This window comes from Dendrobates tinctorius, unplaced genomic scaffold (assembly GCF_039654945.1).
Source record: "Dendrobates tinctorius isolate UK_male_01 unplaced genomic scaffold, ASM3965494v1 ptg000006l, whole genome shotgun sequence".
NCBI lineage: Eukaryota > Metazoa > Chordata > Amphibia > Anura > Dendrobatidae > Dendrobates > Dendrobates tinctorius.
In genome coordinates this window covers 139,316-151,823 of record NW_027361674.1, presented here as the reverse complement: position 1 = coordinate 151,823, position 12,508 = coordinate 139,316, and the positions used below count along the sequence as shown (strand labels likewise).

The 12,508-nt window shown below is 48.2% G+C and overlaps 1 protein-coding gene across 1 annotated transcript in view; it reads left to right on the top strand.

Moving 5' to 3' along the window:
• The window catches only part of LOC141084830 (bromodomain adjacent to zinc finger domain protein 1A-like), a 161,576-nt gene that overhangs the window by 12,767 nt on the left and 136,301 nt on the right, over window positions 1-12,508 (top strand). Inside the window, exon 2 of the mRNA XM_073569807.1 lies at window positions 6,151-6,429. Within this exon, the coding sequence (XP_073425908.1) occupies window positions 6,151-6,429 (279 nt within the window). The remainder of the gene's footprint in view (window positions 1-6,150; window positions 6,430-12,508) is intronic.

Here is a 12,508-nt window from a genome sequence, read left to right as displayed (position 1 = left end):
TTTTTTTTTTACATTTAACACATTAGCCGGATGATGGGACTACTACTGTCCCATCATTGGCTAATGTGTCAATCACTGTCATGGTAGCAGGCATCGCCCGATGGGACTTGTAGTCCCATCGGACGATGCCTGCACAGCCCCCCGGCAGGCCGGCACAGCCCCCCCGGCAGGCCGGCACAGCCCCCCCGGCAGGCCGGCACAGCCCCCCCGGCAGGCCGGCACAGCCCCCCCGGCAGGCCGGCACAGCCCCCCCGGCAGGCCGGCACAGCCCCCCCGGCAGGCCGGCACAGCCCCCCCGGCAGGCCGGCACAGCCCCCCCGGCAGGCCGGCACAGCCCCCCGGCAGGCCGGCACAGCCCCCCGGCAGGCCGGCACAGCCCCCCGGCAGGCCGGCACAGCCCCCCGGAGCCTGCACAGACCCCCTGGCAGGCCGGCACAGCCCCCCGAAAGGCCCGTACAGACCCCAGAGAGGCTGTACAAGGGCAGGAAAGGGTTTTTCTTATTCCGATACCGGAAGTCCCATAGACTTGAATGGGACTTCCGGTATCGGAATCGGCGATACCGATACTTTTTTTAAAGATCGGCCGATACCATCCGATACGATACTTTGAAGTATCGGACGGTATCGCTCAACTCTACTCGTGACATATTGTATTTCATGTTAGTGGAAAAATTTCATTCAAATAACTTGCGTTTATTTGTGAGAAAAACGGAAATTTGGCGAAAATTTTGAAAATTTCGCAATTTTCCAACTTTGAATTTTTATGCCCTTAAATCACAGAGATATGGCACCCAAAAAACTTGATAACTAACATTTCCCACATGTTTACTTTACATCAGCACAATTTTGGAACCAAAATTTTTTTTTTTGTTAGGAAGTTATAAGGGTTAAAAGTTGACCAGCGATTTCTCATTTTTACAACACCATTTTATTTTTACGGACCACATCACATTTGAAGCCACTTTGAGGGGTCTATATGATAGAAAATACCCAAAAGTGACACCATTCTAAAAACTGCACCCCTTAAGGTGCTCAAAACCACATTCAAGAAGTTTATTAACCCTTTAGGTGCGTCACAGGATTTTTTTTTGAATATTTAAAAAAAAAAAAATGAACATCTAACTTTTTTTCACAAAAAAATACTTCAGGTTCAATTTTTTTTTATTTTACCAAGGGTAACAGGAGAAATTGGACTGCAAAAGTTATTGTGCAATTTGTCCTGAGTACGCTGATACCTGATATGTGGGGGGGAACGACTGTTTTGGTGCATGGCAGAGCTCAGAATGGAAGGAGCGCCGTTTGACTTTTTCAATGCAAAATTGTCTGGAATTCAGATCGGACGCCATGTCACGTTTGGAGAGTCCCTGATGTAACTAAACAGTGGAAACCCCCTACAAGTGACCCCATTTTGGAAACTAGACCCCCCAAGGAACTTATCTAGATATGTGGTGAGAACTTTGAACCCACAAGGGCTTTACAGAAGTTTATAACGTACAGCGGTACAATTAAAAAATCATATTTTTTCCACAAAAATGATCTTTTCACCCCAATTTTTATTTTCCCAAGGGTAACAGGACCCTAAAAGTTATTGTGCAATTTGTCCTGAGTACGCTGATACCCCACATGTGGGGGTAAACCACTATTTGGGCGCATGGCAGAGCTCGGAAGGGAAGCAGCGCCATTTGACGTTTTTGGCTGGAATTGAGATCGGACATCATGTCGCGATTGGAAAACCCCTGATGTACCTAAACAGTGGAAACCCCCCATAAATGGCACCATTTTGTAAACTAGACCCCCCAAGGAACTTATCTAGATGTGTGGTGAGCACTTTTAACCCCCCCAGTGCTTCACAGAAGTTTATAACGCCCGGGCGTGAAAATAAAAAATTCGTATTTTTTCCACAAACATGATCTTTTAGTCACCATTTTATTATTTTCCCAAGGGTACCAGGAGAAATTGGACCCCAAAAGTTGTTGTCCAATTTGTCCTGAGTATGCTGATACCACATATGTGGGAGAAAACTACTGTATGGGCACACGTCGGGGCTCGGAAGGGAAGTAGTAACGTTTTGGAATGCAGACTTTGATGGAATGGTCTGCGGGTGTCATGTGCGTTTTGGAGAGCCCCTGATGTACCTAAACTATTGAAATTCCCCACAAGTGACCCCATTTTGGACACTAGACCCCCCATGGAACTTATCTAGATGTGTGGTGAGCACTTTGAACCCCCAAGTGCTTAGAAGTTTATAACGCTCGGACGTGAAAATAAAAAAATCATTTTTTTCCACAAAAATGATATTTTTGCCCCCAATTTTTTATTTTCCTAAGGGTAACAGGAGAAATTGGACCCCAAAAATTGTTTTGCAATTTGTCCTGAGTAGGCTGATACCCTACTTGTGGGGGTAAAATACTGTTTGGGCGCATGTCAGAGCTTGGAAGGGAAGGAGCACCATTTGACTTTTTCAACTCAGAATTGGCTGGAATTGAAATCAGACGCCATGTTGCATTTGGAGAGCCCCTGATGTGCCCAAACAGTGGAAACCCCCACTTCTAACTCCAACCCGAACCCCAACACACCCCTAACCCTAATCTCAGCCCTAACCCTAGCCCTAACCCTAACCCTAGCCCTAACCCTAGCCCTAACCCTAGCCCTAACCCTAGCCCTAACCCTAGCCCTAACCCTAGCCCTAACCCTAGCCCTAACCCTAGCCCTAACCCTAGCCCTAACCCTAGCCCTAACCCTAGCCCTAACCCTAGCCCTAGCCCTAACCCTAGCCCTAACCCTAGCCCTAACCCTAGCCCTAACGGAAAAATGAAAATAAATACATTTTTTTATTTTTTATTTTATTGTTTTTCCCTAACTAAGGGGGTGATAACGGGGGGGTTTGATTTACTATTTATGGCGGTTTTTATGTTTGGCGGCTGTCGCACGCTAAAAGACGCTTTTTATTGTAAAAATAGTTTTTGCATCACCACATATTGAGAGCTATAATTTTTCCGTATTTTGACCCACTGAGTCATGTGAGGTCTTATTTTTTGCGGGACGAGTTGACGTTTTTATTGGTACCATTTTCGGGCAGGTGACATTTTTTGATCGCTTTTTATTCCGATTTTTGGGACGCAGAATGAACAAAAACCAGCGTTTCATGAATTTCTTTTGGGGGGGTGCGTTTACACCGTTCCGCGTTCGGTAAAATTGATAAAGCGGTTTTATTCTTCGGGTAAGTACGGTTACAGCGATACCTCATTTAGGTCGTTTTTTTATGTTTTGTCGGTTTTATGCAATGAAAACTATTTTATATAAAAAATAATTATTTTTGCATCGCTTTATTCTGCGAGCTATAACTTTTTTATTTTTTCGCTGATGATGCTGTGTGGCGGCTCGTTTTTTGCGGGACAAGATGACGTTTTCAGTGGTACCATGGATATTTATATGCGTCTTTTTGATCGCACGTTATTACACCTTTTGTTTGGCGGTATGATAATAAATCATTATTTTTTGCTTCGTTTTTTATTTTTTAAGAGGTTCGCTAAAGGGGTTAACTAATGGGACAGTTTTATAGGGCGGGTCGTTACGGACGCGGCGATACCTAATTTATGTACTTTTATTGATTTTTTTTTTTTTTTTTTTTATTATTTTAACACTTTTTTTTTTTTTTTTTTTTTTTTTTTACTTTATTAAATAGTCCCAGGTGGGACATCACTGTTCTGTGACAGATCGCTGATCTGTCACATCACAGATCACTGTGACAGATCAGTGATCTGTCACTGGCAGTGTACAAGGCTTCCTCATGCCTGCTCTTTGCAGGCACTGAGGAAGCCAGCTTCCTGCAGGCCCCCGTCGCCATCTTGGATTCGGTGGCCTGCAGGAAAGGAGCCCCCGGCAGCAGCGCTGCACATTGCGCTGCCGTGGGGGGCTCAGGGAAGCACGGAGGGAGCCCCCTCCCTGCCGATGCTTCCCTTTAACCCCCGGTACACCGCGATCATGTTTGATCGCGGTGTGCAAGGGGTTAACGTGTCGGGGGCGGTCCGTGACTGCCCCTGACACATTGTGCCGGGTGTCAGCTGTGATAATCAGCTGACACCTGGCCGCGATCAGCGGCGCTCACCACGTAGGCGCCGCTGATCGCGGTAGACGTACTATCCCGTCCATGGGCATAGGGGCCCGGGTCCCATGGACGGGATAGTACGTCTGATGTCAGGAAGGGGTTAACTGTAAACCCCTAAGACCAGTATATGTGCATCCAGATGTGCTCTTCTGTGAAGGGCTACTCACAAAATTGACCATTTTGACATGTACGCTTCATACCTGTTTGCTAGACCTGGAGCTAATGCACCAAGCTGGGAGACAGCCACGAGCCACAATTCATGGGACCGCCAGCCACATGTGGCTCCCGCGCTACAAGTTGGGGACCCCTGGTCTAGGTGAAGACCTTGAGTCTCTACAATTGGTTTCAGTATCATGTTAAATCTATGTTGACCTTACATTGTGTGCCAGACCTTTTGAGACCAGATAGCCTTCACCTACTAGGAAGATTATTGTACAGGATATCTTACTGGTGCCACCTATTTGTGTGTGTGTGGTACTTTCCAGTCTGACACCTTAATTTGTCTTTCAGTATGACTAGGGATATTAGACAAGATGACTATTTGGGGTGCTTTCCCCTCATCAGTGTAGAGCATGGTCTTCCCGTGAGAGATACCCTTGGGGTGACTTTCTCTTTGAGAAGACCAGCTGCGAATGCAGTCCTATGGGAAGATAGCTGTTGCTACACCTAATATTACTCTCTGCTGATGAGGGGGGATCACCCCTAAATGGCCGTCTGTAGATGGGTGCGTGACATATTGCAAAGCTCATTAAGATGTGGCTCTAGCGATTCCCTTCCCTATTAGGAGAAGGTTATTTTACATTTTAATTTTTCCTCTAAAGCATTGTCAATAAGACTCCAAAGTCATCTCTTCTTATAAAAATATGCATGTTATTTTGTGTGTTCCTTTAACCTGTGTAAATGTTAGTGCAGTGTCGCTGTGTTAATATACTCATCGATCGCCGTCTTCTCCGGTATATCCTGCCCCACTCCACTGTTCTGGGTCACATGGAGACTATTCCGACAGCGCTCTGTTTGATTTCATAGTGGCTTTTACAATTAAGTTTGAGCGTCAGAACAAGGCTTCATAAGATTACACTGTAAAAGCCACTTCTGGTCACACAGAACGCAGTGTGACCACAGTCTGAATTGCCGTTACAAGATTCAGAAGGAGTGGCGTGGCACTGAGTACTGGAGTGATTGACTGTGCCCTTTTAATGTTCATGTACTGTCCAGACGGCTGTGTGACACGGACGACGATCACATCGCATTGCTCATACTGGCCAGCAGCCCTCCTGACCTGAGCATGACTGCGTCAAGTATTTCTATGCAGCTGTCCCTCTCGGATCAAGAGAGCCGCCGGCCAGTCCAAGCATTGCAATGTGATCGTCATCTATGTTATAAGGCCATCTGACTGTGCCATTAGACAGGTTTGGATAATTTACAAAAAAAAAAAATCACAGGAGTGTCGGTTGTCCTATAAAACTCTTTTGATTCTCCACTTCGTATGATGGTCCCACTTTGCAATAATGCAATTAAAATCTACTTTTAGAACATTTTTTCTTTGCAGCTGTATTAAGTTGAAAGAACCAAGTGGCTCTTTGGATTGTGTAAAGTCAGGGGACGTTAGTTGCCACCATTGAAAGCTGCTGTTTAGGTTATTTACTCTGATCCCGATAGTGATAAGTGACTTGCACTGATTGGCTCATGTAGCTTTCATTTCTGTTGACGCCGTGCCCCTCGGTATACACATTAAACAAACATCGGCCAATATTGACGCATTCGGATGAGGACTGAGGGCCCCGGACAGATGATTATTGGGGGCAGTTAAGGATCCAGCACATTTGATGCTCTTGTTCTCCTTGAAATAAGCAAATGCCAGCATTATCTGAAAGCGGCATTCTCCTAGAGAACACTAGAGCCCTTGTCAGATGTCTCCAATCCAGTGTGAGCCCCTGGTAATTCTAGATAAGCATTTTAATGTATGAAATTTTATGGTAACATCTGTATAGTAATCTGATGTAAGCAATTGCATTTATCTTCCTCCTTTTACTTTATTCCAGTGAGTTTTTTGAACGTACGATCCTGTGTAATAGTCTGGTGTGGAGCTGCTCCTTCACTGGGAAATCTGGTTTGACGTATCAAGAGGCACTAGAATCTGAGAAAAAAGTGACGAAAAGCTTGCTGAATTTCCCTGAGCCCATAGTGGTGCCTATATTATACCTAGCCAAACTTGCCAATCATCAGAAGGTGTCGGATCTATGTGATGACATCTATGACTACATGAAGACCCGATTCTTCATTGGTGAAACAGTGACTGTCGTGAGGAACAGTGGTGCCAGGTAATGGGCTTCTAGGAATACTGGGGAGGGCCCGATTCATGAAAGAAGGATCATCCTTTCCAATACATTTTCACCTTCTGCTTTGAATATTATGTTTAAGGGTACGTTCACTCCTTGTGGATTTTTGGCAGTGTAATACAGGAGCAGCTATGTAAATGAGATTGTAACAAATCTCGTCTATAAGTCGTTGAAAATTTCCACATGGCTTTTGCTCTGCGCTGTGAATTTTAAAATCTGCAGCAGTCAATGCTTTGTGCAGAATTCAGTGCAAATTTCACCCTTTGTAAATGAAAAGGTGACATCTGTACTGTGTGTGTGTGTGTAATATGTATGGATGAATAGACTGTTAGAATTTGTATTATGGCAAGAAAAACGCAGCTACGGCTACTTTCACATAAGTGTTTTTTAGCGCTGCGCTTCGTGCGCAATAGATAAGCATGCAAAAAAAGCATCATGCGTTTTGCATGTGTTCACGTTTTTTAGGCGCATGCGGTTTAACCAGTTTCCATGTTAACTCTTAAAACGCATGCGACTTCAAACGCAGGCTGCGTTCCCATAGATTGTAATGTGTCATTTTGTCGCATTCTGTGCGCAAGCGTGCCCATGCGGTTTTTTGACGCCGTTGGACGGACCCAAAAATGCAACAGGTTGCGTCGGGCGCAACTAGGCGCATACTACAAAACCCCGCATTCGCACGAAAACGCATGCAAACGCTAGACAATGCGCCCGCTATGTTAAACATAGGGGCGCATGGACGTGCACGATGTGCTGCGCTAAAAACCGCTAATGTGAAACCAGCCTTAGTAAAGAAAAACGAGTGGCCATCATTACTTTAAGAAATGAAGGTCGGTCAGTCCGAAAAATTGGGAAAACTTTGAATATGTCCCCAAGTGCAGTGGCAAAAACCATCAAGCGCTACAAAGAAACTGGCTCACATGAGGACCGCCCCAGGAAAGGATGACCACGAGTCACCTCTGCTGCGGAGGATAAGTTTATCCGAGTCAACAGCCTCAGAAATCGCAGGTTAACAGCAGCTCAGATTAGAGACCAGGTCAATGCCACACAGAGTTCTAGCAGCAGACACATCTCTACAACAACTGTTAAGAGGAGACTTTGTGCAGCAGGCCTTCGTGGTAAAATAGCTGCTAGGAAACCACTGCTAAGGACGGGCAACAAGCAGAAGAGACTTGTTTGGGCTAAAGAACACAAGGAATGGACATTAGACCAGTGGAAATCTGTGCTTTGGTCTGGTGAGTCCAAATTTGAGATCTTTGGTTCCAACTACCGTGTCTTTGTGCGACATGGAAAAGGTGAACGGATGGACTCTACATGCCTGGTTCCCACCGTGAAGCATGGAGGAGGAGGTGTGATGGTGTGGGGGTGCTTTGCTGGTGACACTGTTGGGGATTTATTCAAAATTGAAGGCATACTGAACCAGCATGGCTACCACTGCATCTTGCAGCGGCATGCTATTCCATCCGGTTTGCGTTTAGTTGGACCATCATTTATTTTTCAACAGGACAATGACCCCAAACACACCTCCTGGCTGTGTAAGGGCTATTTGACCAAGAAGGATAGTGATGGGGTGCTACGCCAGATGACCTGGCCTGAACCCAATCGAGATGGTTTGGGGTGAGCTGTGGACCGCAAAGTGAAGGCAAAAGGGACAAGTGCTAAGCATCTCTGGGAACTCCTTCAAGACTGTTGGAAGACCATTTCCGGTGACTACCTCTTGAAGCTCATCAAGAGAATGCCAAGAGTGTTCAAAGCAGTAATCAAAGCAAAAGGTGGCTACTTTGAAGAACCTAATTCAGAGTGAATCTACAATTTTCATAGTCATGAAAATAAAAAGAAAACTCTTTGAATGAGAAGGTGTGTCCAAACTTTTGGTCTGTACTGTATGTGTGTGATAGATAGATAGATATATATATATATAATAAAATTTTATTTCATGTAACAAGCACAGATTTCTCTATCGCTTCATTGGGGGACACAGGAACCATGGGTGTATGCTGCTGCCACTAGAAGGCTGACTCTATGTACATAAAGTTAGCTCCTCCTCTCCAGTATACACACCACCGACTGGCACTAAGTTAATCAGTTTAGCTTACTGTCAGTAGGAGGTGGACACGGGTCTTTCATTAGACCCATATCTACCTCAGTGTGCATCGTTCCTTTTCAGGTACCCAGAGGGATACAGTATGAACGGTCACAACTGTAATCCCACGCAGAGACTGAGTACGGCATGTACTGCCACCCCGTATCCTCATGGGTCTAATCGGCAGGACCCCAACCCCTAGCACAGAAGCGTGCTTGGGTGATCCAGTCCTGCCCCCCCCCCCCCGTCTCCCACCCACTCGCCCACCAGAGCCTGTCGGTTAAGGAGACGTAGACGTCCCTCATCAGGAATTCTGGACGTCCGACATACCTTGGATGGAGAGGTACATCTTACCTCATTTTTACTAGGTTCCTCAGAGGCGTTGAGGCATAAAGAAGAAGATCTGAAGACAAGGATTTAGACAGAGGAAGAGGATGGGCATTTCCTCTAACCCCCACTTTATTTTAGGGCTTTGGTTTGGGGGCACTGCGTTACCTTTTGTGTGTTTAAGGCCTCCGTGCCACCCCCCCCTGCTCTGCGGTCACCAGTTCAAATCTAGTCCCCGAAGTCTCAGCTTGGCTCCAGCCCATCACTCCCTCACTTCCTCTTTCTGCTCCTGGCGGCTAGCTCCACCCACCCCTCCCGGCCTCCTCAGTCAGGCTGCTATTGTCGCGATCTTTCTCCCCCCCCCAGGTCCTGTGGTTAGCTCCGCCCCCTCTTCCGGCCTCAGAGAGCGGGCTCTTCTCAGCGTACGCCCACTCTTCTGCATTGTGCGATTTTCCACTTGGATCCCCTACTTCCTTCTTGCGGTCACCATTTTCCAGTGTGTGGATCCGGATGGTGACTTCTCCCTGCAAGACTCGTTTCTTCAGCAACCTCTACAGCCTGGAAGCAGTCAACAGGACAACTGCGCTGACTGTGGGTAGCTCTGCTTTGCAGACAAACACTCTCCTCTGCATCTCTTTCTGTCCCCCTAACCTTCTGGCATTAGTTAGTGGGTCTGCTCATCATGCAAAGAAGAGAGTTCTCCTCCTGCTTCCTCTTACTCTTCTTCCTCTACTCTAGTCAGACACTTTGCATGCCCTTTGTGCAAATGCAAACTCCCCTCAGGTCAGTCCACTCCCTTCTGTCAGAGCTGCAGCAACCCCACTGTCCATGAATCCCTTTCTACCCCAGGCGAGACCTAGACCCCTATCCCAGGGTGGGCTTACTCTGTCACATTCTGAGGCTGACCTCACCAGGGTGTCACAGACCCAGGTGTCCATGCTTGATAAATTGCCCCTACCGGCTCCTGCAGTTGCCATTGGGTCACAGGATTCTCCGTCCGGCCTCCCAACACAGGCCGCAAGAGACCCATACAGGAGCACCGTTCTAGGTCCTCTTCCCGCTCCATCTCGCCCTCCAGTCTTTCACGACGAGATCCCTCTTCCAGATCCTCCTCTTCCAAGTCAGGCGAGTCGTTTTTGGACGCGCTTTCAGAGGATGATTCGGACCTGGATACAGAATAGGCTTCTATTATGAGAGATATGGTCCAGAGCCTTAATGTCGCTGTCAACCAGACCTTGGGCATCACGGATACCTCTACGGAACCCGCAGATCATGCGGTTTCGTTTAGACGGTCAAAACCACCTTCCAAGGTCTTCGCCCCACACAGTGTATTTGTGAAGGTACTCGCCAGGGAAAGGGAGAACCCTACCAGATGCTTTCAAAGAGTGAAGCCCCTCGGCAGTCTATATTCCTTATCCCCTGAGCTCACCGCTAACTGGACTGCTTCCCCAATTGTGCACCCGCCAGTCTTCAGACTGTCCTCCAACAAGCTCCTCCCGCTTTCTAATGCGGCATCCATCAAGGATTCGATTGATAGGATTATAGAATCGCTTGCAAAGTCCGCCTTTTGAAGTGGTTGCTTCTACATTAAGCCTGGCCTTTGCCTCTACCTGGGTCTCAAAGGCCATAGCTAGATGGGCCAATCTGCTTCGTAAGGGCATCCTGGGGGAGCTAGCCGACCTTGGGGACCAGCTTTTCTATGCAGGGAAATACTTGGTTTCTGCCTCACTGGATGCCGGACGCCACGTCCTGCGCAGCTCAGGCGTCCAGCAATATGGTGGCCATCCGACAGAATATTTGACTCAAAGCATGGCAGGCAGACTTGTGGTCAAAGTCACTTACCAGCCTCCCATTCCAGGGGGCCCGCCTGTTTGGCTCCAGGTTGGACCAGATTATTAAAGAGGCCACGGGGGGGCATGAGTTCCCTCTTTCCCCAGTCCAAACCTCGTCAGCCTTCCCTGAAGTGGCAGTTTGCTCCTTTTGGCCGTTTCGCAGTGACAGAGGAATCTTCTGGCCAGCACAGGCCGCAGACTTGCCAGGTCAGGAAAAAGGCTTCCTTCAAGCCCGCTCCTATGGTAGGTCCACCATGCCCAGACCTTGGCATGACTCATGTCAAGAACCCAGCGTATCTCCCAGGCTAGGCGGTCGTCTACTGTTTTTCAGAGACGTTTGGCTCGCCTTGGTGGAGGACGCATGGGTCGCAACCCCAGTTCTTCCAATCCCGTCCTCCAAGAGATCCTGCTCTGTTTCCTGGTTTCTTTGCGTCCATCGCCTCCCTTCTCATTTCAAGGGTTATTGTTCCCGTCCCAAAACAAGAACGCTTCACATCATTCTATCTGTATTGCCGAAGAAGTGCGGTGCAGTTCGGCCCATTCTGGATCTGAAGTTACTGAACAGAGGGGTCCGCCTGTGACATTTCAGGATGGAGTCCCTCCGCGCAGTAATTGCTTCCATGGAGGCACAGGAATTCCTGTGCTCCATAGACATCCGGGATGCCTACCTCCACGTTCCGATTTTCCCAGCTCATCAGAGGTTCCTGCGTTTCGAGGTACAGCAGAACCATTTCCAGTTTGTCGCCCTTCCGTTAGGACTCGCAACCGCTCCCAGGGTCTTCACAAAGATCATGGCGGCTTTGATGGCCATTTTGAGGATCCAGGGGCCTAGTGCTTATCCTGTACCTCAATGACCTCCTCATCAAGGCTCTGTCTCTCTGTCTTAGGCCCAGGATAGTCTGATCATCGTCCTCAACTTCATGTCCCGGTTCGTCAACAGAAGAAAGTCCTGCCTTGTTCCGACTCAGCGCCTTATCTTCTTGAGAATGCTGATCGACACCCGTCATGCGAGGGTTTTTCTCCCGGAAGAGAAGAGAGCAATCCTCCAGTAGGGAGTTCGCTCTCTGCAAGGCCTTCGGCTTCCTTCCGTTAAGCAGTGAAGGTCCTGGGCAGAATGGTGGCAGCGTCGGAAGCAATCCCTTTTGCGCAATTCCACTCGAGACCACTTCAGCAGGCCATTCTTTTGCAATGGGACAGATCTGACCTGTCGCTGGATCGTATCATCCACTCCATCTCTCTCCCCGAGTCAAGCGGTCTCTCACCTGGTGGCTGTCATTTCCCCTCATCCTCCAGGGCTGGTCCTTTCCGTCTATTGGCAGGTGGTGACTACCTTCTTAGCTTGGGGGGGGGGGGGGGTTGCCATCTGACAGTCCAAGGGCGTTGGTCGGCGCAGGAGTCCTCTCTACCGATCAACATCCTTGAGATAAGGGCCATCATTCTGTCCCTCCGTCAATGGGAAAGGCTTCTCAGGAGCCTGCCAGTCAGAATTCAGACGGGCAATGCCACAGCAGTGGCATATGTCAATCACCTGGGAAGGACCCGGAGTCCCCTGGCGATGGCCGAGGTATTCAAGATCCTCCTGTGGGCAGAGGCGGCGGTTCCGGAAATATCCGCAGTGCATATTCCCAGCGTGGACAAATGGGCCGCCGGTTTTCTCATCTGCGAGGGTCTCGCGGCAGGAGAGTGGTCCCTGCATCAGGATGACTTCCGTCAGATTTGTCTTTGATGGGGTACTCCAAATTAGGACCTCATGGCGTCCCGGCTGAACAGGAAGGTTCCACAGTTCGTCTCCAGGTCCCGTGAACCTCTCACGGTGGGCGTC